Consider the following 27,150-nt stretch of genomic DNA (forward strand, 5'->3'; position numbering starts at 1 on the left):
GGCGCGGACGAGCCAGTGTGGCGGTCGGAGCAAGCCATCGGAGCCATCGCGGCGAGCCAGAGGCACGGAGTGTTCGTGGCAAGCGGCAGCTGTCTGGACCAGCTGGACTACAGCCTGGAGAAACAGTACTCGCGCCTGTACCGAGACCAAGCGGGCAACTGCACCGAGCCCGTCTCGCTGGCGCCCCCCGCGCGGCCCCGGCCGGGCAGTAGCTTCAGCAAGCTGCTGCTGCCCTACCGCGAGGGGGCGGAAGACCTCGAGGGGCTGCTGCTCACCGGCTGGACCTTCGACCGGGGCGCCTGCGAGGTGCGGCCCTTAGGCAACCTGACCCTCAAGTCTCTGCGCAATGGCACTGAGGTGGTGTCTTGCCACCCGCAGGGCTCGACGGCCGGCGTGGTGTACCGCGCCAGCAACACAAACCGCTGGTACCTGGCGGTGGCCGCCACCTACGTACTGCCGGAGCCTGAGAAGGCGAGCCGTTGCAATCCCGCAGCGTCCGACCGCTACACGGCCATCGCGCTCAAGGACACCGAGGGACGCAGCCTGGCCACAGAGGAGCTGGGCCGCCTCAAGCTGCGCGATGGCTCGACCAGTCTGCACTTCGTTGATGCATTTCTCTGGAACGGCAGTGTCTACTTTCCGTACTATCCCTATAACTACAGCAGCGGCGTCGCCACCGGCTGGCCCAGCATGGCGCGCATCGCGCAGATCTCCGAGGTGCAGTTCCAGGGCCAGGCGGCCCTCGACTGCGGCCACGGGCACCCCGACGGCCGCCGCCTGCTCCTCTCCTCCAGCCTGGTGGAGGCCCTGGACGTCTGGGCGGGCGTGTTCAGCGCGGCCACCGGGGAGGACCAGGAGAGGCGCTCCCCCGCCACCACGGCGCTCTGCCTCTTCAGGATGAGTGAGATCCAGGCGCGCGCCAAGAGCTGCAGCTGGGACTTCGAGAGTACGGGGCAAAACTGCGTAAGTCCTCCCTCCGTGACCCAGTGGGGAGCGCGCCGGTTGGAGAGCTGAGAGCGCAGAGGCAGAGCAGGAGGGAGACAGGGGTTGACATTTACCAGGTCCGGGATTCACAAAGCCCTGGCTGCCAGGAGACCGCGGTTCAGAGACTGTCGGGGACCTGTGCCTGCTCTAAAGCACGTCTTGAGGTCTCTAGTGGGACAGTGTAAAAAGAGAAGGAGGGGTAGCAGGTAGACTCAAAACTCTAGTGAGTGCATCCCAGTGCAGTCCTTCTTGGTCTAAATGTGGACGTTTGTTTGGCTCCGAGTCTCTCCACGCAGTCCCCTTTACCCTAACCACTTCCCCAGGCTCATCCTTTGCCCTTTCTGTGTAGTTTCAGCAGGTATGTGGGTTTAACCCCGTTGGTCAGCACAGTTAACACACTGCGCCAGGCTGAGAGGCCTTTGAACCTAAAGGACTTGTTGCCACACCCCATCTTTGTGCGCCCCCGCCCCAGTAACACATGTAATGTGGTTTGAAGAGTTGGTGCCCTGCTCAACATAGGTAAATACCGGTCTGGAAAAGAGGCTTATACTCGGTGGAACCGAACTCCCAGCATGAAACAGTGCAAGGGGGTGGGGCTGTAGCTCTGCTGAAGGTGTGCTGGTCTCCAGCTGGGGGAAAAGGATGGAGAGGCAGTGGTGGCTTTGTGGGTGAAAGCCTCACCCTAGAGGGGAGAGCAAGGTAAAGTGTTGGAGATGCTATAGGCAGTTCCTGAGCTGCAGCTTGGTGGACTAGGTCCCAGGGCTCAGATCCCACCCTTGTGTTGTGCCTGAACCAGGCAAACCACATTGGCTTCTCCGGAGCTCCCAGGGCAGCCGCAGCTTGAATCTTGAGATTGGCATTTCTTTGACCAGAAAATAAAGCAGTGGTTCAAGAGGGTGTAGTTGATGGGGATTATGGAGCCATTGTGCACTTCTCGGGAGGCTGTTTCCCTTCCAAGGCTGCTGGCACATCAACTCTACATATGGCTCCTGAGAGGGGAGCCTGCTGAGAGCCTCCTTTATAGCTGGACAGAAATCAAAGAGCAGAAATTAACGGCTACAGGTGTTGCCATTGTTTTGGTATAAAATGAGTCCAAGAGGAAGGAGAGAAGTCTCCACTTGGAAAATGTGTTAGTGCATTTGTTGTGTAACCTCACAGGGGAGATTTGACTGTAAAATATATTAATATGTGTATAGAAAGACACTCCTCCCCCCATCCCTTTTCTCTGCAAAGCACATTTTAGCAAATATTAGCCCTGTTTGCCAGTGAGTAAAAAACTGGGAGGTCTTTTGCATAGAATAGTCACTTATTTCTTCCTCCTTGCCTGTTAACTGACACCTTCATTTAGTTTCTGGCATGATTTTTTTAAATGTGCATATAACACATATTGCCCCCCTCAATTACTGAAGCTTGTTATACTTGTATAATTTAACATTTAAGATTTGTCTGTTTTAGATCTTTATACTCTAATGGTTCAAATTTGGCAAAACCACTGCCATCTATTTCTCTTTTGAAGGACTAAATATTGTACCAAAATTTAGGCACACTTGGGTTAATCACAAGACAGGTCAAAGCCCCACAGTAGGTACTAACTTGGGAAGTCCAAGCTTTGCCATCTGACAGCTGTGTAGATGTATAGAGCCAAAACATTTCTCTTGACTGCTTCTGTCTACCCATTGGGTCTTCTAGGACTTAGTGCCTGTCCAAACCCCTCTGGTGTCCTGTATACACTCAGAAGCCACCTCTTGGATCAATCAGGTGTTCCTACTTGCACTGGGATGGAGAGGAGAAAGGGAAATGACAGAACTATTTTATCCATCTTCATAAGAGGTTCTGCCCCTTGGAAATCAAGCAAGGGATAGACGCATGCTGCCAGAAATCTGGAATTGGAAAAATAAATAATTTAAAGGGTTCCCTGCACAGCGTTTCTTGCTGCTGTTATTTATCGAGCACTCCCAGCATGCTCAGAGCTGTGTATTCTGAAAGACAGGGTCGCTACCCCCTGAGCTTGTCATCCAAGTTAAATAATATGCTCTGGTTCAAACAATAGCATGCCAAGACTGCACAGGTGGGAGCTTGAAGTTTTGCTTTTTGTTATTATTATTATTATTATTATTATTTACGTAAATTCTTTGCCACTAATATGCATTCAAAAGACTTCATAGAATTGCATTTCAAGAGGGGTTTGGATAAAAAAAAAGGTGGTAGTTTTGATGAAAAAGCTGACAATTTTTTAACCTACTGAATAGGCAGATAAGATACTTAATTCAACAAATATTTGTTTCATGCTTGCTACGTGTAAGCAGTGCTCTGTGCTAGGCGACACCAATTGTGTCACTGAAAGGACAATAGCAGGTTGCAGCCCTGTTGACTTGGGGTCATGGGATTGGTATGCCCCCAGTTGTCACTCAGAAGAATGATGTCATTTCATTGCATTTGTTTTGCATATTATTTTCAGGTCTTGGATGTGTTTTGGAAAAGGCATGGTGAATTATACGTGCCTGAAACAGGAGATAGACTTGCAACACTCTAGAGGGAGCCTCCATAGATTCCCATAGTGATTCCTTCAGCACAGACCAGGCATTTTAACAGTAATCTGAGGCAGGGAGGCACAAGCAGCTAGATGAGCTTGCTAGATAAGCTTGTCTTCGCCCTCTTCTAGTCAACGGCTCTCTCTTTTTTTCCATCTTCAGTCAACCACGGGTAAAAAAGTGACAGGACTGATTGGCTGCTTTGCTGTCTCTTGGTTTTCCTCTTATCTCATTTTGGCTGGTTCTCGTCCCCTTCAGCTTCTCCTACTAAGGATTAATTTACAAGACCCTTGTGCAGTGAGTGTGTACTCAGCCATTTACACACTGGGCCATTACTTTTTGTACCTTGCCACCAACTTTGAGTACATTTTCAGAATCGCCCAAGATGAGCTTCAATGCCCAAATGGCAACCAGCAGTTTCCTTAGACCATTTCCCTAAGAATCGTAGTGAGTATTTGTATAGTACTTCCCCAGGTATTTCGGAAGGAAGACTGGGCATTATACTTCTGTAGAGATACTGCTTCAGAAACCCAAGGAGGGGTCGCTATGAATTGGAACCCACTCAACGGCAGTGAGTTTGGTTTGTTTTGGTCTCTAGATGTTATTTCTTTTGAGCCCCTCATCAAGTCTTAGGTGGATTCTGTGTGGCACATACCCATTTACCAGATGAGGAACGTCTCGATCAGTTAAGTAACTTGCTCAAGATAACATAAACATCAGAGCCCTCCGCTTGACACATCTTCTATCGTCTACTTCTGCATTCTGTCCACCATCCTCGTGCTTCTCAAACTTTCCCTTGAAGTTCCCCTTACAAAAGAGATCGCCCACAACCCCTCCCCCACAGAATGTGGGGTTGAGGCTAGAGGGTGCTGCCCAAAAGCAGTAGTGTCCTAATCCTGGGGTGTGTTTTAAAACTTCATGTGATTCTTTTTTTCCCCCGTTCTACTCCATAACATATGTGTTCTGGCATCATTATAAAAATGAGTGTTTTAAGTTATGTACAATTTAATTAATTTAACATCCTCCCTCTCTAAACTCCCACTACCCCAGACACATTAATGCCACTCCTAGAAAAGTGTTTGTACTCAATTATGTGAAATATGATTGTTCCAGACTTGTTCGGCTGCTACAGTTGAGTCCTGGGGATCACTTGTGGTGTAAGCAAGGCTGCCTCCCCCCAGCAGACACCGGGGGTGGCAGGTGTCCTTGTAGCGCTGGCAGACAGCACTGACTTCTCTCATTCCTTCTACCCCTGATGGGGAGACACACCCCTTCTTGTACACTTACAGTCTAAATCCTGACATAATTTAGCTGTCATGCAGACAACCACAAAATGCTCACATGCTCCCTAACAGACAGCTTACTAAGGCATATCTAGCTATTGTGTGCAGAAGTAGTGTCCCAGGACCACTTCTCAGTGTGGCCTTTTGACCTCAAAATCCACAAGTTTCCTGTGATGTTTATTCTTCCTTTAGTTACTGTTATGAGCCTCTCAAGACATTTTGCTTTGTTACTGTTGTTGTTGTTGTTTACCATTAAGTCGATTCCAACTCCTGGTGACCCCACGTGTGCACAGTAGAACTGCCCCACAGGGTTTTTCCCAGGTGGCACAGTGGTTACAGCATTCAACTGCTAACCAAAGGCTCCACTCAGCAGCTCTGCAGGAAGAAATGAGATGGTCTGCTTATGTAAAGATTTGCAGCCTTGGAAAGCCTATGGGGCAGTTCTTGTAGGATTGCTGTGAGTCACAATCTACTTCATAGCAGTAGATAGGTTGGACCTTTCAGAAGCAGATTGCCAGGCTTGTCTTCTGAAGGGCCTCTGGGTGGATTTGAACTGCCAACTTTCTGGCTAGCCGTCGAGCTAGTCGTCAAGCGCATAACAGTTGGCTCCACAATGGTGAATTTTACCCCTATAAAAATCTTATATGCAAAGGTGCATTCAGCAACAGCAATGGCAGTGATAGCACCCACTTAGAAACAGGGAAAAAGCAATAATAGGTACTGTCTACTACATAGTTACTGTGTGGCAGGCTCTGTGCTAAGCATTTTAAATGCCTTATATTCAGTTGGTTGTTATAGTAACCCTATGGGGCAAAGACTCTGATTGTTAGTGTGATTTTACAGATGTGAAAATTGAGATGCAAAGAGCTCAGTAAGGTTCTACAACTGGCAAATGGCAGAAGATTTAGAAGCTGAGTGGTCTGGCGCTAAGACCTGAGTTCTTAACCACTGCCACAGACAGTCTAGCACCAAGAACATTGGGTTCTGTTGCCAATCCTATCCAGCAAGGAACAAGCTAAGTCACCTTCTAGGTCCCTGGGTAAGACTAGCTGCTTGTGGACAGGAAGACATACAAAAGAACAGAGAATCCTTGGGTGTGAAGAGATTTCCTTGTTCTGCTTATTTGACCCACTTGAAGTTCTGACTCTGGCAGAGTACTTGTTCTCCCGGCATCCATTTCTAGCCCGTGTTGGCGTTCTTTGTATTCAGACCTATGAACTTCAGAGAGTGCTCAGGGCTGCAGGGCCTCTGGGGACTCTTACCTAGTTTGTGTTCATGGGGACAACCTAGCTCCTAAACTAAATCAGAGATCTGAGACTGTCACATCAGGATTACAGACAGTCTTATCTGATTATTAACAGCTACAGTTAAGATAAAAGCCCCAGAAGGGAAGGAACCTTGTAAAGTTTCATTCTAGCATAGCGTCTGGTATGTTGTAGGGGCGTTAGAAATGTTTGTTTCATGAATAAATGAAGATGGGTCTTGGAGGATCATATTGGAAAAGTTTTCAATACTTGGCAACAACACTTGCTTGAGTCAGAGTACTTCATTCTCGCTCAACCAGTGTCCTTCTCTTGATGTCAGATGTGTGAGAGCCTTCAGAGGAAACAGAGCAACAAGATAGGGCAGAAGGCTCTCTTTCTTCCTAGGTTTGGGCTATCTGGCAGTCCTCCCACTCTTCCCGGAGATCTCTGTTCATTGGAATGAACTAACCGGAGAATTGATCTTGACCATAGAAACACAGCGTGGTCGGAACTTCTATGTTATAATTTAATCATGTGCATGACCATGCCTTTTAACTACCAGAGAAAAGGGCTTTATACTGTACAACAGTGGTAATCAACATGTGGTTTCTGGACCAGAAACATCAGAATCATCTGGAAACTTGCTGGAAAGACTTATTCTTTGGTCTCATCTCAGACTTAACTCAATCCGAAATTCTGATTGGGTAAGACTGGCAATCTGTGTTTTAATAAGCCCTCTAGGTTCTAAACGGTTCTAACATGCTCAAATTTGAAAACCACTGCTATAAAGTAAACAAAGCCCATGATTTTCCTTGTGATTCCAGCTCTGGCACCTGGGATAGAAACCCATCCCATTTTTTCCTTTGCATTTTACTTATGACCATAAAAAGTAACCAACTCATTCTTTTACTCTTTATTCCTTATTCTCTTTTAAATGCTCAAAAGCAACACTTAGAAAACCCCTCTAAGTATTTGGCTTGTAGTCTGACTCCTAAGAACTTGCAGGTGTTTGTTTAATTAGCTCCTTTACTCTTGCATAAACCTTGGTGGCATAGTGGTTAAAGCACTCAGATGCGAACCCAAAAGTCTGCGGTTCCAACCCACCAGCTGCTCTGAGGAAGAAAGAGGTGTCAGTCTGCTTCAATAAAGATTCATAGCCTTGGAAACCATATGGGGCTGTTCTTTCCTGTCCTATAGGGTCAGTCTGAATCGACTCAAGCTTAATTCTTGGCTGGTTGGTTAGTTTTGAACTCTTACATACAATAGACTATTTGCATTTCATTCCAGAATGTGGGAGAAGTCCTAGAGTCTTTCACCCTGCTGTACACCAGAACCAATGCTACACACCTGCCATTCTCTCCCAAGGTCTGTTCTGTACAACATCACTCTTGGTACCAACTTCTGTCCTCAACAGGCTTATTTGGTTGCATGAAACAAAGTTTACTTAAGCAAGCTCAAAGGAGCTCTGGTAGTGTAGTGCCTAAAGCAATTGACTGCTAACCAGAAAGCTAGCGGTTCAAACCCACCAGCCATCCTCGGAAGGAAGGTTGGGCAACCTACTTCGGTAGTGATACCACCTGGGAAACCCAGGGAGGGGTCACTATGAATCAGGTCTGACTCGACAGCACATAACAATAACAGCAACAAGCAAGCTCAAATAAGGGGGATAAGGTTTAGTGGACAGAAGAATATGGAATGACTTGGAAATCTAGGAATAGGAGCAGTGCTGTGTAGTGGTTACATTCATGAACTCTGGAGCCAGATCACCTGGGATCAAAGCTGCCACATAGCAGCCTTGTGACCTTGGGCAAATTATTGAATCTTTCTGTGTCTTAGTATCTTCATCTATAAATGATGATAATAAAAGTGCCTGCTTCATAGGATTATGTCCAGATTAATGATTTAATATGTATACACTGCTTGGAACACTATTTGACTGATAGTAAATGCTACATAAATGTTTACTGTCACCACCATCATGATATTAATAGTTATGGGACTGGGCTTCTTGATGAAGAGTTGCAGGGGAAGTTCCTCTCGATCCAAGGCAGCTTGAAGGAGCTCAGCAGCAGGAAGTGAGGATGCTCACTCTAAAGTCTCACTGTTAACATGGCTTAACATGGCTGCTTCCCTCTGTCCTGCTACCTGGTGGCTTCTTCTGCCTCCTCAAACATCTACCATCATCCCCTCCACCTGAATATGCCTCAGCCTGCCTTGACCCTATTCTACTTCTCAGTAGCCTTTCATCTTCTGCCTCAGCTAACTAACTGGCAATGGCTTTCTTTGGTATTTAGTACAAATTACCAGGAGAGAAAGAGAATCAAGTCCAATATATCTTTTCACACAAGAGTATGAGTTCTAGTTCAGTGTAGGGATTTGTTGTCCTTGGAGTAGGTCCAGACCCCTGGTCTAATTAGAAATAGGGGGCTGAAACATGGCTTCCCTTAGAATGGAATGGTAGAAAAGCCCACACTGTGGCCAACATCTTGCCTACAATAGCATGGTACCATTTCTGCCCCCCCTAAGGCTTGATGACCACTCCCATCCCTGAACATGTGCTAGCACATGCCAGGAACATTTTGGTGGTGAAGACTGAGGTCTGCTCTGAGAACTCCCAAAGTCTACTGGGCAGGGGGAGCAATTTGTAGGCCTCATGGGTCTAGCATGTTTGTGGGCACAGGGGCATGGCAGTAGTTGCTTTATGAAATGTGCTCATAGTTTTTCTTTGGTTTAATATTCTATCTTGATGAAAATGCTAATTTTTATGCCATCACAAAACAAACAGAATTGTGCCCTGTGCTTCACAGTTTCTGTCATTGATTTTCATATAGGTTTGACTTTTCTATTCAATAGTTAGTTACACATATTGTTTTCCTTGAGGAAAGTTATGAGGGAGATTTGACCCTAGCAATCCCCAACCACCCCTCTGGCCAATGCTGTTATGCAGGGGTCAGCAAATGTTTTCTTCTATAAGGGGACAGGTAGTCAATATCTTTGCAGGCTTTGCGGACCACATATGGTCTTTGTGGCAATTATTCAGCTCTGCTGTGATAGCATGAAAGCAACCATGAACAATATGTAAATGAACAAGTAGGGCTGTGTTTCATAAAACTTAATTTGTAGACACTAAAATTTGACTTTCATTTATTACAAAATAATATTCTTTTGATTTTTTTTCCAACCATTTAAAAATGTTGGCCAAATATGGCCCACAGATAGTAGTTTGCCAACCCCTGCTGTTAAGGAAAGAATGAGCATAATACTAGTTATAACAGAGTTAACAAAAAAGATGCTGTGGAAGCCCAAGGAATGTCATCAAACGCAGCCATGAGTTTCTAGGAGAGGTGATACTTAAGCTGTGTCTTAAAGAACATGTACAAGTTAGCCAAGTGGAGAAGGCAGGGAAGGGGGTTCTAGAGAGAAAGAACAGCTTGTGCACACATAGGAAGTTGGGTAAGTGAGCGGCAAGTCACTCACACTGGCTGGACAGTGTCCAGAAATGAGTGTGCAGGTCCAGATGGTGAAAGGCTTAATGGGACAGGCACAAACTCTTTGGATTTTATCCTGATGGTCAGTCATTTTCAGACTTTCCAAACCCTGACTTTAAAATACATCTTAACCAGAAGCTCCATATGAGAAAAAGGTAGCAAATCATCATTGGTCTGCATCTCTGAATAAGACCATTGCCAAGTTCTGGGGATTCAGGGGTGAAGCAAGGGTTTGGAGGTCCCCAGAACCCTATACCTTGTGTACCACCCCCGTGCCTGTCCCTGAGACGTCTCAGGGGAACTTCTAGGATCTGCTGGGCATGAATATGAAAACCATGGTGATGGCTGACAGGGACAACAACAGGGTTATAAGCAGACATGAAAGATTATTCAGAAGATGGATTGGAGAGGCAAGACTAGAGGCAGTGTAAAGGGTTAGAAGGGCAATCATTGCCTCAAACAAATTCCTTGAGCTACTAGTATGTACCAAGTAGTATGTGAAAATGTTTTTATCATTGGTAAATAGAGTAATAAATACCTAGCAAACAATTAAAGAAGTTATTTTTATATTTAAAAAATATAAAACAGCCTTTGTTGCAGAAATAGAAAAGCCAATCTTCTTCAAATTCATATGGAATTGCAAGGGGCTCCAAATAGCCAAAACTATCTTGAAAAAGGAATACAAAGAAGGAGGATTCCCAATTCCCAATTCAAATGTACTACAAAGTTACAGTAATCAAAACAGTGTGGTGCTGGTATAAGAACAGATATATAGATCAATGGAAAAGAATAGAAAGTCTAGAAATAAACCTACATATCTAAAACCAAATGATTTTTGACAAGGATACCAAATCCATTCAATGGAGAAAATAATCTTTTCAACGAATGTTGCTGGGACAAGTGGATATCCATATGCAAAGAATGAAGTTGGACCCATGCTTCACACTATTAATGAGATTTAACTCCAGATGGACCAAATTCAATGTAAGAACTTAAACTCTTAGAAGAAAATATAGGGGAAAATTTTAAGACCTTGTTTTTGATAGTGGGCTCTTAGAAATACTAAAAGCTTGAGCAACAAAAGAAAAAAAATAGGTAAATTGGACTTCATTAAGATTAAAAAGTTATGTGTATCAGAGGATTGTATCAAGAAAGTGAAGAGAACCTACAGAATGGGAGGACATATTTTGTAACCATATATCTGATAAGAGTTTAATATACAAAATGTATAATGTTGTTATTGTTATGTGCTGTCGAGTCGGCCCCGACTCATGGCGACCCCTCCTTGGGTTTCCGAGGCAGTATCACTACAGAAGTAGGATTGCCCAACCTTTCTTCTGAGGAGTGGCTGGTGCATTTGAACTGCCAGCCTTCTGGTTAGTAGTCAAATGCCTTAGGCACTATGCTACCAGAGCTCCTAAAATGTATAAAGAACTCCTATAATGCAATAGCAAAATGACAAACAACCCAATTTAAAAAGTCGAAAGACTTGAATAGATATTTCTCCAAAAAAAAAGATATACAAATGGCCAATAAGCACATGAGAAGATTCTCAATGTTAATAGTCATTGTTGTTGTTATTGTTAGCTGCTGTTGGGTCAACTCTGGCAGTGACCTTCCAATTTAATGGAAGGAAATGTTGCCCAGTGTTGAATCATCTTCCTGATCATTGGCATGTTTGATTCCATTCATAGTCATTAAACTCATTGTCATCAGGACGGTTCCAAATACTAGTGACCCTGTAAGACCGGGCAGAACTGCCCCTGTAATCTTTACAGGCTATAAGGTTTATGGAGCAGACTGTGACATCTTTTTTCCCATGGAGTGGATCTTGAATTCAAGCTGCCTGCTTTTCACTTAGCAGCCGACCCCTTAACAACTGCTCCACCAAGCCTTCTTTCACTAGTCGTTGTTGTTGTTGTTAGGTGCTGTGGAGTCAGCTCCAAGTCATAACAACCCTTTGTACAACAGAATGAAACACTGCCTGGTGCTGAGCCAGCCTCATAATCCTTGCTATACCTGAGCCCATCATTGCAGCCACTGTGTCGATCCATCTCATTGAGGGCCTTCTCCTTTTTCCCTGACCCTCCACTTTACCGAGCATGATAAGCTTCTCCAGAGAATGGTCCCTTCTGACAATATGACCAAAGTAGGTGAGACAAGTCTGGCCATTCTCACTTCCAAGGACCATTCTGGCTGCACTTCTTCCAGGACAGATTTGTTAGTTCTTCTGGCAGTCCATGGTACCCTCAGTACTCTTTGCCAACATGACAACGCAAAAGCATCAACTCTTCTTGGGTCTTCCTTATTCATTGTCCAGCTTTCACATGCATATGAAGCTTTATTTAGGTGCACCTTAGTCTTATGTGCACACTAGTCATTAGGGAAATGCAAATCAAAACCACAGTTAAATACCACTTCACAACCATGAGGATGGCTGTTGTTGTTATGTGCCATGGAGTAGAATCTATTATCAGAAAAATAACAAATGTTGGTGAGACTATGGAGAAATTGGAATCATAGTGTATCCCTGGTAGGAATGTGAAATGATTCTGTCACTGTGGAAAACAGTTTGGCATTTCCTCAAAAAGTTAAACTTAGAATCACCATGTTCTTGTTGTTAGATACCACCACATTGGTTCCAACTCCTAGTGACATCCATATACAACACAAGGAAATATTGCCCAGTCCTGTGTCATCCTCACATTTGGTGCCATGTTAGAGCCCTTTTTAGTACCCACTGTGTCAGTCCATCTCATTGAGAGTTGTCCTTTTTCTTCTCTGACCCTTTACCAAACATGATGTCCTTCTCCAGGGACTAGTTCTTCTGATAACATGTCCAAAGTATATGAGACAAAATCTTGCCATCCTCACTTCTAAGGAGCATTCTGGCTGTGCTTTCTCCAAGACATATTTGTTCAGTCTTGTGGTGGCCATGGTGTATTCAGTAGTCTTTACCAACAGCATAATTCAAAGGCATCAATTCTTCTTTGGTCTTCCTTATTCATTGCCTAACTTCTGCATGTATATAAGGTGGCTGAAAATACCATGGCTTGGGTCAGGCACATGTTAGTTAGTCCTCAAAGTGATATTTTAACACTTTAAAGAGTCCTTTGCATTTTAACATTTTAAAGAGGTCTTTTGCAGCAGATTTGCCAATATAATACGTTGTCTGATTTCTTGACTGTGCATCCATGGATGTTGATTGTGGATACAAGCAAAATAAAATCCTCGACAACTTCAATATTCTCTCTGTTTAACATTATGTTGCTTGTTGGCCCACTTGTGAGGATTTTTGCTTTCTTTAGATTGAAGTGTAATCCATACTAAAGGCTGTAGTCTCTGATCTTTAACAGTAAATGTTTCAAGTTGTCTTTGTTTTCAGCAAGCAAAATTGTGTCATCTGCATATTACAAGTTGTTAATGAATCTTCCTCCAATCCTCATGCCTCATTCTTCTTCATATACTCCAGCTTCTCAGGTGATTTGCTCAGCATACAGATTGAATAACTATGGTGAAAGGATACAATCTTATGCACACTTTTGCCCATTTTAAACTACACAGTTTAGACAGTTTAGTTATTCTGTTCAAATGACTGCTTCTTTGTCTGTGTACAGGTTCCACATGAGTGCAATTAAGTGTTATGGAATTCCCATTCTTTGCAATGTTATCCATAGATTGCTATGATCCCCACAGTTGGATGCCTTTCCATAGTCAATAAAAGACAAGTAAACATCTTTCTGGTATTCTCTGCTTTCAGCCAAGATCCATCTGACATCAGCAATGATATCCCTTGTTCTACATCTTTTGTGAATCTCTCTTGAGTTTCTGGCAGTTCCCTGTCAATGTACTGATGCAACCATTTTTTAATTATCTTCAGCAAAATTTTATGTATGTGTGATATTAATGATATTGTTTGATAATTTCCAAATTCTGTTGGACCACCTTTCTTTGAAATGGGCACAAATATCAATTTATTTGTGTTGTCCAGGTAGCTGTCTTCATAATTTCTTGGCATGGACAAGTGAGAGCTTCCAGGGTTGCATCTGTTTATTGAAACATCTCAATTGGTAGTCTGTCGATTCCTGGAGCCTTGTTTTTCACTAATGCCTTCATTGCAGCTTGGACTTCCTCCTTCAATACCACTGGTTCTTGATCATATGCTACCTTCTGTAATGGATGAATGTCAACTAATTCTTTTTGGTACAGTGGCTCTGTATATTCCTTCCTCTTCTTTTGGTACTTCCTGCATTATTCACTATTTTGCCCATAGAATCTTTCAGTATTGCAATTTGAGGCTTGAAGTTTTCCTTCAGTTCTTTCACCTTGAAAAAGGCAACTATGCAAGTGGACCTTGCCAGGTGGAGTCCACAGGAATCAAATCTGCTACATCTGTGAAAAGAAGCAGCGGAGAAGTTCAATAACACCAGTCAGAACAAGGCCAGGGGCTGACCATGGAACAGACCATCAATTCCTTGTTTGCAAGTTCAAGTTGAAGCTGAATAAAACTAAAACAAGTCCATAAGAGCCCAAGTAAGAACTTGAGTTTATCCCACTGGATGTAGATACAATGTCAAAAATAGATTTCACTGATTGATCACTAATGACTGAAGACCATACAAGACATGGGATTACATGAAGGACATTGTGTATAAAGAAAGCAAATGGTCATTGAAAAAAAAGAAAAGACCAAAATGTATGTAAGAAGAGGGTGAAACATGCTCTTGAACATAGAGTAGCCTAACATGAATGGAAGAAGTGATGGCATAAAATTGCTGAACAGAAAATTTTGAAAGTAGTGGTGTAGTGATAAGTGTTCCTACAGGGAGCTGGGAACAGTACTCTGAGCAGACTGGAGAAGATAAAGTATTATAATGAAATGTGCAAAGACCTGGAGTTAGAATTACCAAATGACCCAGTCATTCTACTCCTTGGTATATACCCAAGAGAATTGAAAGCAAGAACTCAGACAGATACTTGTAGGTGAATGTTCATTGTAACATTTTTCACAACTGCCAAAAGTGGAATCAATCAAAATATCCATCAACAGATGAGTGGATAAACAAAACGTATACCACATTGTATACCTTACAATCGAATATTATTCAGCCATAACGAGAAATATAGTTCTGATGCATGCTACAGCATGCATGAACTTTGAAAGGTTAAAGGATGAACTTTTGAAAATGTTAACGAGCTACCCTGGAAAAATTTACCAGTTAATCAGTTGCTATTGAGTTGACTTTGACTCATGACGACCCCATGTGTCACAGTAGAATGGTGCTCTATAGGGTTTTCACTGACTCTTCAGAAGTAGACTCTAAGTCTCCTAAGGTACCTTTGAACCCTGAACGTCCAACCTTGCAGTTAACAGCCATGTACATTAACCATTTGCGCCACCCAGATAGTGACTCTGAAAACATTACTCTAAGTGAAATAAGTCAGGCACAAAATAACAAATATTTATAATTCCACTTATATGAGATATCTAAAACAGGCAAATGCATAGAGACAAAAACAGATTAGTAGTTACCAGGGCTGGGGGGTGGGGAATATAGGGAGTTATTGCTTAAGGGTACAAAATTTCTGTTTGGAATGATGACAAACTTTTGGAAATGGGCAATGGTGATGGTTGCAGAACATGGTGAATTAATGCCACTAAATTGTACACTTAAAATGGTTAATTGTGACAGATTTTTGTTATATATATTTTGCCACAATAAATTTTTTTAAAAGAATGAGAAAATATGATAGAAAATGAAAGATAATACTTACAGTGTAACTACTAGGTACCAGATACTATTTTAAGGGCTTCAGTAACATTAACTAATTTAATCCTCACCACCTAATGAGGAGGGAAATGTTGTTACTTCCATTTTACAGATGAGGAAACTGTGATTGAGATTGAGCTGTAAGGGAACAAAATAGGTGATGTGACAAGGTAAGGCCATTTTAGGTTTGGTCCTGGGGAAAGTTTTCTTCAAGAAGGTGATATTGATAAGGATGAGAAAAGGCAGTGATGTAGTGATAAGTATTCCCACAGAGAGCTGGGGACAGCACTCTGAGCAGACAGGAAAGCAAGTGCAAGGGATTAAAGGGGAGAAAGTCTTGGTTGGTTTGAAGAACAAAGAGTTAGTATGGTTGAGTAGAGAGAAGAGATAGTGAGGGAGAGTGTTATGAGAGGAGGTTGGAGAAGGAAGTGGGGGCCTGATCCTATTGGCCTTGTAGACTGTGGGAAGGAGACTGGATTTTATTCTCAAAGCATAAGAGAGACTTTGAAGGGAAGTGAAATGATTGCATTTGGATTCCTAAATAATGGCTGCCCATGGGAAATTGATGAGAGATTGAGCAAAGTGAAAGCAGAGAAACCTGCGGAAAGCTACTCTAGTCATCCAGGCAAGAAATGATGTTGCTTTGTTCTAGAATGGTGGCAACAGATATGGAGAAAACAGATAGATTCTGTTTATTGCAATAATCCAACTGAGGGACATTGAAGACCTGAACTGAAGTTGTGACAGTGAGGGTGGAGAGAGGGATTTAAGATGGAGAATGGAGAGGTGTTGGTGATCAATTAGAAGATGAGTTTAATTTTTGTTGACTTTTAGATGCCTTTGGAGCATTGTTATGTATTGAATTGTGTCCTCCCAAGATATATGTTGAATTCCTGTAGGCCGACTATAGACTGAGATGCTAAGAGATCCAGAAACTGTCTCTTACAAATTGGATGTGACCGTGTTTGAAAATATAAATTTTATTTTGTTATGTTAATGAGGTCTTACCAGTATAGGGTGGATCCTAAACCTAATCACTTTTGAGTTATAAAAAGAGAAGAATAAACACAGATACACATACAAGAGAAGACAGACTCCATGTGAACATCATCTAAAAGCCAAGGGACAAAAAAGAACCAAGGAATATCTGGGGCTACTGAAAAGGAAGGAATCGACACAGTGAAAACTGTGATTTTGACTTTCAGGCTCCAGAACTATGAGAAAATAATTTTTTTGTTCTTTAAAGCCACCACTTGTGGTATTTCTGTTACAGTAGCACTCAAAAACTAAAACAGACATCCAGGAAGAGCTGCTACATGGGCAGTTAGAAGGGAAGTTAGGAATCCATCTTTCATAACTCAGTGTGACCACTGTGTATGTACCAGACTCAGTGTTGGGCCCAACACAGCCCTCTTTGGGCTGTATGTGTCTTGAGGCAAGTGGCCAGGTCTGATATGTCATTGTGTTCCATGTATCTATAAGGCATCCAGCAGTAAGTGGTGGAGGCACCATTTAGTGGAGAAAATAGATGGGAAGATGGTGATTATAGTGTAGTAGGATAAGAGCTTTAATAGGAGTGGGGATAGAGGCTTCCAAAGGAATCAACACTTGAGCTGTGTTTATAGGAAGAGTAAAAATCAAGTAGCCAAGAAAGAAGAGTGGTCAGTCCATGACCAGTGAGGCAGGATCCCCTGCCATTCTCCCATCTCCTCTCAACCTGGTCTTGATGAGTTCTCTTGAGAAGTTCATTACCTAACACACCAATGATTCCTGATTACTGTTCATTGAAATCCTCCCTCTCTGTGACCACTTCTAAAAACTGATTCCAAGTGCTTTCCCTTGCTTCTCTGAGGTAATAGGAGAGGAGTAGCCCAGAGCAGCAGGTGGTTGAAGTGTCACTGAGTATCAATCACAATATCTCTATGTCCTCTAATCCAAAGCTTCTGACCCCATGAACCTCTTGTGTTGTGGATCTCTATTGAAATCTATAGATATCTTCTCAGAATAATGTGTTTAAATGTATAAAATAAAAACATTGGATTGCAAAATAAACCAATAATATGTAACTCAACCTTCACTGCTGTTGAATCGATTCTGACTCATAGCGACCTTTCCTTGGGTTTCCAAGGCACTATCTCTACAGAAGTAGATTGCCCAGTCTTCCTTCCGAGGAGTGGCTGGTGGGTTTGAACCACCAGCCTTCTGGTTAGTGGTCAAATGCCTTAGGCATTATGCCATCAGAGCTCCCCAATAATATGTAGATACATAATTTTTTTTTTTTTTTTAATTTGAGAGAGAATAATATATCCTACCACCGCATCTCTGTCACTTTGTCATACTGTGGTGGCTTGCGTGTTGCTGTGAGGCTGGAGGCTATGCCACTGGTATTTCAAATACCAGCAAGGTCACCCATGGTGGACAGCTTTTAGCAGAGCTTCCAGACTAAGACAGATTTGGAAGAAGGAAAGGGCAACCCACTTCTCAAAGAATTGGCCAGTGAAAATGTTGAATAGCAGTGAAACACTGTCTGATATATTACTGGAAAACTTCATGAATAGCCCTGAAACATTGTCTGATATAGTGCTGGAAGATGAGCCCCTCAGGTTGGAAGGCACTCAAAATACCACTGTGGAAAAGCTGCCTCCTCAGAGTAGAGCCAACCTTAGTGATGTGGATGGAGTTAAGCTTTCGGGACCTCCCTTTGCTGATGTGGCAGCACTCGAAATGGGAAGAAACAGTTGTAAGCATCCAATAATAATCAGAGCATGGAATATACAAAGTATGAATCAAGGAAAATTGCAAGTCATCAAAAATGAAATGCAACACATAAAAATTGATATCCTAGGCATTAGTGAGCTGAAACAGACTAATTTTGGCCATTTTGTATCAGACAACCATATGATCTACTATGCCAGGAATGACAAATTGAAGAGGAATAGTGTAGCAGTCATCATCACAGAGAATGCTTTATGATGTATCTTGAAGTACAATGCTGACAGTATAGGGTAATAGCCACACACCTACAAGAAAGACAAATTAATACTACTATTATTCAGGTTTACACACCAACCACCAAAGTCAAAGATGAGGAAATTGAAGATTTTTACCAACTTCTGCAGTCTGAAATTGACCAAACATGTAATCAAGATGTGTTGATTATTACTGGTGATTGGAATCCAAAAGTTGGAAGCAAAGAAGAATCACTAGTAGTTGGAAAATATGACCTTGGTGATAGAAATGACACTGGAGATTTCATGGTAGAATTTTACAAGATCAATGACTTATTCATTGCAAATACCTTTTTTCAACAACATAAACGGCAGCTATACATGTAGACTTTGCCACATGAAGTACATAGGAATCAGATAGACTACATTTGTGCAAAGAGGCAATAGCGAAGCTCAATATCTTCAGCTAAAACAAGGCCAGGAGCTGACCGTTGATCAGACCATCAACTGCTCATACACAAGTTCAAGTTGAAGCTGAAGACAATTACAACAAGCCCACAAGAGCCAAAATATGATCTTAATTATATCCCTCCTAAATTAAGAGACCATCTAAAGAATAGATTTGATGTATTGAACACCAATGACCGTAAACCAGAGGAGTTGTGAGATGACATCAAGAACATCATCCATGAAGAAAGTAAAAGGTCATTAAAAAGACAGCAAAAGAAGAAAAGACCAAAATGCATGTCAGAAGAGACTCTGAAACTTGTTCTTGAATGGATAGTAGCTAAAGAAATGGAAGAAATGACAAGATAAAAGAGTTGAACAGAAGATTTCAAAGAGAAGGGCAAGAAAACAAAGTTAATTATTATAATGAAATGTGCAAAGGCCTGGAGTTAGAAAATCAAAAGGGAAGAACATGCTAAGCATTTCTCAAGTTGAAAGAACTGAGGAAAAAATTCAAGCTTTGAGTTGCAATATTGAAAGATTCTATGGGCAAAATATTGAATGATGAAGGAAACATCTAAAGAAGATGGAAGGAATACACAGAGCCACTGTACCAAAAAGAATTGGTTGATGTTCATCTATTTTCAGAGGTGGCATATGATCTAGAACCAATGGTACTGAAGGAGAAAGTCGAAGCTGCACTGAAGGAATTGTCTAAGAACAAGGCTCCAGGAATTGATGAAATATACATTGAGATGTTTCACCAAAACTATGCTGCCCTAGAGGCACTCCTTCATCTATGCCAAGAGATTTGGAAGACAACTACCTGGCCAGCTTACAGGAAGAGATCTATATTTGTACCCATTCCAAAGAAAGGTGATCCCGCAGAATGTGGAAATTATTGAACAATATCATTAGTATAACATGCAAATAAAATCTTACTGAAGAAAATTCAAAAATGGTTGCAGCAGTATATTGACAGAGAACTTCCAGAAATGCAAGCTGGATTTGGAAGAGGACATGGAATGAGGGATATTATTGCTGATGTCAGATGGATCGTGGCTGAAAACAAAGAATACAAGATGTTTACCTGTATTTTATTGACTATGCAAAAGCATTCAGTTGTGTGGAGCATAGCAAATTATGGATAACATTGAGAGAATGGAAATTTCAGAACACTTAATTGTGCTCATGAGGAAGCTGTGTATAGACCAGGAGGAGGCTGTCATTCAAACAGGACAAGGGGATACCACATGGTATCAAAAAATCAGGAAAGGAGTGCATCAGGGTTGTATCCTTTCACCATACTTATTCAATCTGTATGCTGAGCAAATAATCCGAGAAGCTGGACTGTATGACAAAGAATGTGGCATTAGGATTGGAGGAAGACTCATTAACAACCTACAATATGCAAATGACACAACTTCGCTTGCTAAAAGTGAAGATGACCTGAAGCACTTATTGATGAAGATTAAAGACACCAGTCTGCAATATGGATTATACAGCAAAATAAAGAAAACTGAACCAATAAGTAGCATCATGATTAATAGAGAAAAGATTAAAGTTGTCAAAGATTTCATATTACTTGGTTCCACAATCAACACCAATGGAAGCAGAAGTCAAGAAATCAGACAACGTGTTGTCTGGGCAAATCTGATACAAAAGATCTCTTTAAAGTGCTGAAGAGCAAAGATGTCTCTGAAGATTAAGGTGCAACTAACCCAAGGCATGGCATTTTCAATCACCTCATATGCCCGTGAAAGCTGGACAATGAATAAGGAAGACCAAAGAAGAATTGATGCTTTTGAGTTGTGGTGTTGGTGAAGAGTACTGAAAGTACCATGGACTGCGAGAAGAACTAAATCTGTCCTGGAATAAGTGTAGCCGGAATGGTCCTTGGAAGCTAGAAGGGCTAGACTTTGTCTCACCTACTTTGATCATATTGTCAGAAGGTACTATTCCCTGGAGAAGGATATCATGCTTGGCAACGAGATGGTTTGACACAGTGGCTGCAATGCTGGGCTCAGGTATAGCAAGGATTATGCACCTTGCACAGGACCAGGCAGTGTTTTGAGGAGCCCAGGTGGCATAGTGAATAAGGCATTTGGCTGCTAACTAGGTCAGTGGTTCAATCCCACCAGCTGCTTCATGGGAGGAAGATGATGAAATCTACTTCTGTAAAGATTTACAGGAACTCTGGTAGCTCAGTGCCTTAGACATTTGACTGCTAACCAGAAGCCTGGCAGTTCAGATCCACCAGCCACTCCTCAGAAGGAAGGTTGGGCAATCTACTTCCCTAGTGATACTGCCGCAGACACCCAAGGAGGGGTCACTATGAGTCAGGTCCGACTCAACGGCACATAACAACAACAACAACAACAAAGATTAACAGCTTTGGAAACCCAATGGGGGTCACTGTGAGTCGGAATTGAGTCGATGGCAGTGAGTTTGGTGGTTTTATTTTTTTTCCTATACCTTGGAGCCGTGGTGGTATAAACAGTTAAGTTGTTCAGCTGTTAATCAAAAGGTTAGAGGTTTGAGCCCACCCAGAGGTGCGTCAGAGGAGAGGTCTGGAGATCTACAAGTAGCTGTTGAAAATCTTGTGGAGCTCAGTTCTACTCTGGCACACGTGGGGTCGTCATGAGTCGGAGTCAACTAGACGGCAGCTGGCTTCTGGTTTTCAGTAGCTTGGAAGTGAAATACTTGACTCGTGCCTGATCCTCAACACTCGAGGCCTCACTTACATGCACATTTCCTCATGCTGTTGCCATAGCAGCTACAGCGTGGACACGAACACCCTGCCTGAACCTCCATGAATCTGGGTAAACATATGGGCAGACCACAGAAGGTGCCTTTCATACCCTAGAATATGTGACTGGTGCCCCCTGGAGTTGTTTGTGCACAACTAAGAGTGTTTATTAATAAAAAAATAGTATGGGGAAGCAGCAAGGCCAAGCTCTTTCCCTCATGATACGCTCACCACTTCCTCTACATACACATGCACGCACACGCACACACAAGCACACGTGCGCACACACACACAGAGGCATTCATTCCTTCTCAGTAATCTTGGTCCCAACTTGGTATGCTGTGGCTCAATGCTCTCTCTTTTCAGCGCAAATGTTCTCTGAGACAAGGTAGCTTTTTTCTCAAACTGACATAAGTTTCCCTCTCACAGCCAGCTACCATGTAGGTGTGACGTTATGGTTACACATGGCAGGCAAGAGAAGCAAAATGACAACTCTGAGGGAACCAAAAAAGCCCAAAGGGAGACAAGGTTTAGAGTTAAATCAAGATTGGATTTTGTCATGAAAGGCAGAACTGGCAAAAGCATCATTACAAGGCATTAACCTTGTTATACACAGACGAACAAGCAGAGGCTGGGATTCAGAAATAAATTACACATAATAAACTAGACAGAATAGGCTGAGAGCAACATAGTGATTATGCCCTAAGGGGAGAGAGGGGCAAGACAGAAAATAGGCCCCCAAAAAGGGATAAGAATAATATATGGACACAGGGGGGCAGCTGTACTATTTCCCCCCTTTTTCTGCATGTCTCCCTAGGTATTAACTGCACTTTTGTTAGGCGGTTTCTCTGGAGTCTGTCTGTCTTTTGTTTTGATTTGCTGAAATGAGCATAAGAAAGCCATTCAGAGGGCTCCTTTTTCCATTCAAGGGGACCTGTCCGTTTCTGTGTCTCCAGCACAAAAGAGCCCATTTCCATTGAGCCAGAGCAGCCCCTAGAGTTTGCATGAGGGCCAAGCCTCCTTTTTACTGCTTTCTTCCAGGCCAGCTTTTGTAATTGGCCATAAAATCCTGGCTGTGGCCAGGGTGCTGCAAGGTGGTGAGAGGAGCAGGTTCTTGCCTAGTTGTTGAGAAACAGTCAGGGCCTAGTGCTTAGTCCAACAAGCCATGACTAAATTTTCTATACAAAGTGATTTGCTTTTAGCTACAAGAAACAGAAAACCCAACCACCAGTAGCTTAAACTATGCCATTTATTGCTAACTTAATAAGAAGGTTAAAGATTGGAGTTTCTGTGGCTCAGTGGTGACAATAACCTATGGTGTTTCCACCTCTCCTCTGCACCAGTCTTAGCTCTTGATTTTCACCCTCCAGCTCCAATCTTATGGAAACAAAATGGCTGCCACCATTCCCTCCTTTTGACCTCACACACTCAAAGAGAGAAAGTGAGAGAAGAGGGCAAAGGGGCTAGCTATCCTTAAGAGCCTCCTCTTACCAAGGAAAAAACTCATTCCAGCCATTCTCACGTCTTACATCTCACTAACCATAACCAGGCCACATGGTCACCCCTAGCTCTACCACCTCCAACAGCACCAGTCCATCATGGCCGCCCCCTGAATGTCATGGTGGAGCTGGGCTCCATAGGGCTTAGATGGCTGATTCTTTGGAAGCACATCTCCAGCCTTTCTTCTAAGACACCTCTGGGGGGACTGAATGCTCCAGGGTTTCAGTTTAGCAGATGAACATATTAACTGCACCACCCAGATCCAAGGGGTGGGAAAGCATATAGCTGACAATGGAGAATGAGATTACCATTTAGATTAGACCTATCAGGGTTTCCCCAGGCCTGAACTCACTGCCACCTTCCTTTGTCAAAGAAGGCAGACATAACGGCCATGGGTGTGGCAGCAACTGTTTGTGTTTTCAATAAGGTAATGATAGCACACATGGATTGTGTGTTGCTAGGTGCCAGATGCTGTTCTCAGCCTTACGTGTATTCTGATTCATTCGGTCCTCATATTAGGTCCATGGAAGAAGTTGTGCTGTTATCATCACTTCCATTTCATAGAAGTGGAAACTGAGTCACAGCTCTCTGTGACTCAGTGACAGAGGTAATAAATAGTGGGCACAAGGTTATTTATCTAAGTAAGTGACAGAGCCAGGATTCAAACCCAAGCAGTTTGGCTCTTTACTCTATACGACCTCCGTTAGGTAAGATGATCAAATATTCCAGGTACTGCACAGTAAGCTGTCAATACGCATTAGCTGGTATTACTACTATCATTATAATTTTCATTTCTTCTTCATAATGACCCTACGAATCAGGTACCCCCACAGGATTAAATGGATTAAGTAAATTTCACAGGTCACCCGCTGGGTGAGAACTAAACTTGAGTGCAAGCCTAACCACTCTGATTCCTAGTCCCAGATGGTTTGTACCCTACCACCAGCCTTTCAAGTTTGGAAACACTCAGTTAATGCCTATACTCCTTACCTTTGCCATTGTTCTAGGACTTAATTTAAAAAACCGCAGTTATTGAGGAATAGTCACAAGTCAGAGAAGGGCACAAGAAAGGGCGAGGCAGTAATTTAGAACCAGTGTCCTCCTTGGTCCTGTTAGCTTTTGAGCTGCCTCTGTTTTGGAGTCATTCTATCACAAACAGGGTATCTCAGCTATGACCACCTATGGCATCATGATTCTCAGCTTATCAGGACTACAGTTATTAAGCACCTACTGTATATCAGAACTGGTGTGCGGTACCCCATTTGGCCCTTCGCATGAGCCGCAGTCCATGGACGGTAGTCTTTCTGTGTCATGGGATGAGTAGAGAATGGAGTCCTCCAACCAAAGAACATTTCCGTTGCTCAGACAGAGACTATGCTCAATTCTCCAAGTTGCCCTCTGTGGGATGTTCAAATATTTAATAAAAATGATGAGCACAGTCAGCTGATCTTAAGTTTGAACAATCCTGGTTTTATTTTAAAGCAAAATATGTGGTGTGGTTTTATTTTTTTTTAATCTAAAGGTCACCCGATTTTTCTTTTTCTACTCAGTCACGAGGCTTCCTTATCTAAACAGTGATCTATTGTTCTGATCCTTAGACCTACAGAGATTTTTTTTCTTTAACTTCAGTTTTAACAGGACAGTCCCTCATCTCCCCTGGCTGCATGAAAAGTATCTTTTCAGGGGGGAGGGGGTGGCCTCAATTGAGCTTCTCCCACATCCTTTTAAACTGAATTCGCTCTAGAATATTTTGTGCAAATAAGTCACTTTCTCTTAGGTTATGACATCTATTGCTTGGAAAGTGATCATGGCATTGGAGAAACCCTTGCTGACTTATCTTTTCCTCACAGTGCAACTTCCACAAAGAAGTATAGAAGGCACTGTAAAGGCTTCAGAAATCAATTTAGTCCATGAATCCATTTAGTTTAGATGTTAATGAAACTTGGTGGGTTTAAAAATAATGAATATTTAATAAGACATAAATTGAAAGACATAAACACTGTTGGCAATACTATAATGAAGTTAATAAGTCTTAGTCTTCCTCCTTCCGCACCTCCCCTCTCCAAAAACAAGATGATTTCAGGAGTTGCTTACTGAAGTTTGCTGCTTCTCCCATTGGCTGAAACTTAGATGTGCCTTTGAAAACCTTAATACAGTTGGGAACTGAGCTCTGGCAGATAAAGTATGCTATCACACCGTGTTCAGCAGCTACAGACGGCAACAGCTCTTTCTAGCTCTGTATCTTCCAGAGATTTGTGTTACAAACTCAGTTTCCTGTCGTTGAAGGCAGGAAGCAGCATGAAGCACTTCATTCCTTTAAACAAGAAAGAAAAAGCCGTTTCGGTCAGGCACTCTCTCTGCTCTGTCCTTAAAGGGGGGCTTTATTTAATGATCAGGAACAAGCATACGATTATACGTGCTCAGAGCCTCAGACAATTTAAATGCTCTCGGGTGAAGAGTTATGCTTTTCATTTCCTCTTCAAGAGCATCGCGTCAGGTTCAGACCTTCTGCTTGGTTCCTCTTGAGCTCTGTGGCTCTGTCTTCCCCACCATCCATGACCATATTTTTCCCTCTGAATTAATTACCCTGCCTTTGGGTTTCACATTAAACCCCTCTTGTCAAACCAGAGTCCCTCCTCTCTGCCATCACACCCAATCGGATAGTCTGTCTCACGTCTAGGGAAATGGCTTGTGTTTAACCTTCCAGAAGCCAAAGTCTAGCTAAAATGAGAGGCAGCAGGAATCTGCGAACAGCCAGTAACAAGATCGTCTCCTTCCAAATTCAACAGTGGGCTCTCTCCTGGCAATAAAGTGGAAGTCAGCTTCATGTATTAGCTGGGGGAGTGTTAAATGGATGGCAAGCTCACTGCCGGAAATCAGTACATGTTAATATATAGTAAACAAATGACTTTCCATGGATCGGGCAACCAGGGTGATTTTGCAGATAATGCCATTGAAAGATTTCTCTTGGGGATCTTGTCTAAGAAAATGCATTTGGTGCCTAGAAGTGGGATCCATCCTAAAAAGAAATGAGTGACATTTTGTCATTATAATGAGAATTATCGCTGTTAAAAATTATCTTTTTTTTTTTTTTTTTTTTTGTGCGTTTGTGTGCATGTTCAGAAAGAAGGGGATCAACCCGAAAGAGTACAACCGATCGCGTCATCTACTTTGATCCATTCCGACCTGACATCCGTTTATGGCACCGTGGTCATGAACAGGACTGTTTTATTCTTGGGGACTGGAGATGGCCAGTTACTTAAGGTTGGTTCTTCTGTGCCTTCTTCAACATTTGTTTTAACAATGATCCATTTTTTTGCTTTTCTTTTTTCTCTTTGTTTGTGGCTTCTGGGTTATACGTCAGACTATACCAGTTGTATTGTGAGCTCCTCTGAGGCCCCCAGAAATGGCCTGAAAGAAGTTCTGGGGCTCTATGTGTAATATCCACCCCAGCCATGGAATAAGGCAGGAGTCCCTTTGCTTCCCAGAGCAGTGCCAAGATACCTTCTTCTCCTTACTCATATGCTCAGTGGCTGGGGCTCTGATTCCTACCCCATCCCTGACTCGCCTTCCTAAGACATTTAACCTTTTAGTTCCATCTCCTTTATAATGGGATATACAAAGCACCTGATTTCTCACAACTTCAAAGTGATGAGAGATTATAGGGCTTGAAGTGAAGAAAAAACAGGTGTTCCTTCCCTCCAGCCCGCTTGCCACCCACAGAGGGGGTTTGCTTTCTGCCCTTTATACCCACACACACCACAGAGAGGTTAGAGATCTGAAACCCTTTGAGACTCCACTTGACTTTTATCTCTGAAGACTATTTTTTCCCCACTGTATGGATAGACCCTTATCGAGTTGAAATTTTTATACCCTGACAGGAGAAGGGGGAAGATAACAAAATCAAAGATACCAAATGACTCGTCCAAAACTATGTAGTGGTCATTGTATCATTTACCAGTAATCGTGAAGATGGCACGGGACTGGGCGTGTTTCATTGTTATGGGTTACCAGGAGTCAGAAGCGACTTGGTGGCAGCTATCAACAACATTTTATCATTATCATCATTGCCATGCATTTACTGTGGCCTTCACCAGCATGCATGGATCGGGAACCCCACAAATTCAGTCTTGCTAGACTGATAATTCCTTTGCTTCTCTGTAGCCAGTCATTAACTTTCAGTTCAGATTCTTTTTTTTTTTTTT

The 27,150-nt window shown here is 42.7% G+C and overlaps 1 protein-coding gene across 1 annotated transcript in view; it reads left to right on the forward strand.

The window, feature by feature from the left end:
* The window catches only part of PLXNC1 (plexin C1), a gene marked incomplete at its 5' end in the record, with an annotated part of 198,296 nt that continues 171,146 nt past the window's right edge, over positions 1 to 27,150 (forward strand). The window contains 2 exons of the mRNA XM_007946147.1: positions 1 to 963; positions 26,069 to 26,209. Of these exons, the coding sequence (XP_007944338.1) occupies positions 1 to 963; positions 26,069 to 26,209 (1,104 nt within the window). The remainder of the gene's footprint in view (positions 964 to 26,068; positions 26,210 to 27,150) is intronic.

Source organism: Orycteropus afer, unplaced genomic scaffold (assembly GCF_000298275.1).
Source record: "Orycteropus afer afer isolate SDZICR_OR568_19922 unplaced genomic scaffold, OryAfe1.0 scaffold00151, whole genome shotgun sequence".
Lineage (NCBI taxonomy): Eukaryota > Metazoa > Chordata > Mammalia > Tubulidentata > Orycteropodidae > Orycteropus > Orycteropus afer.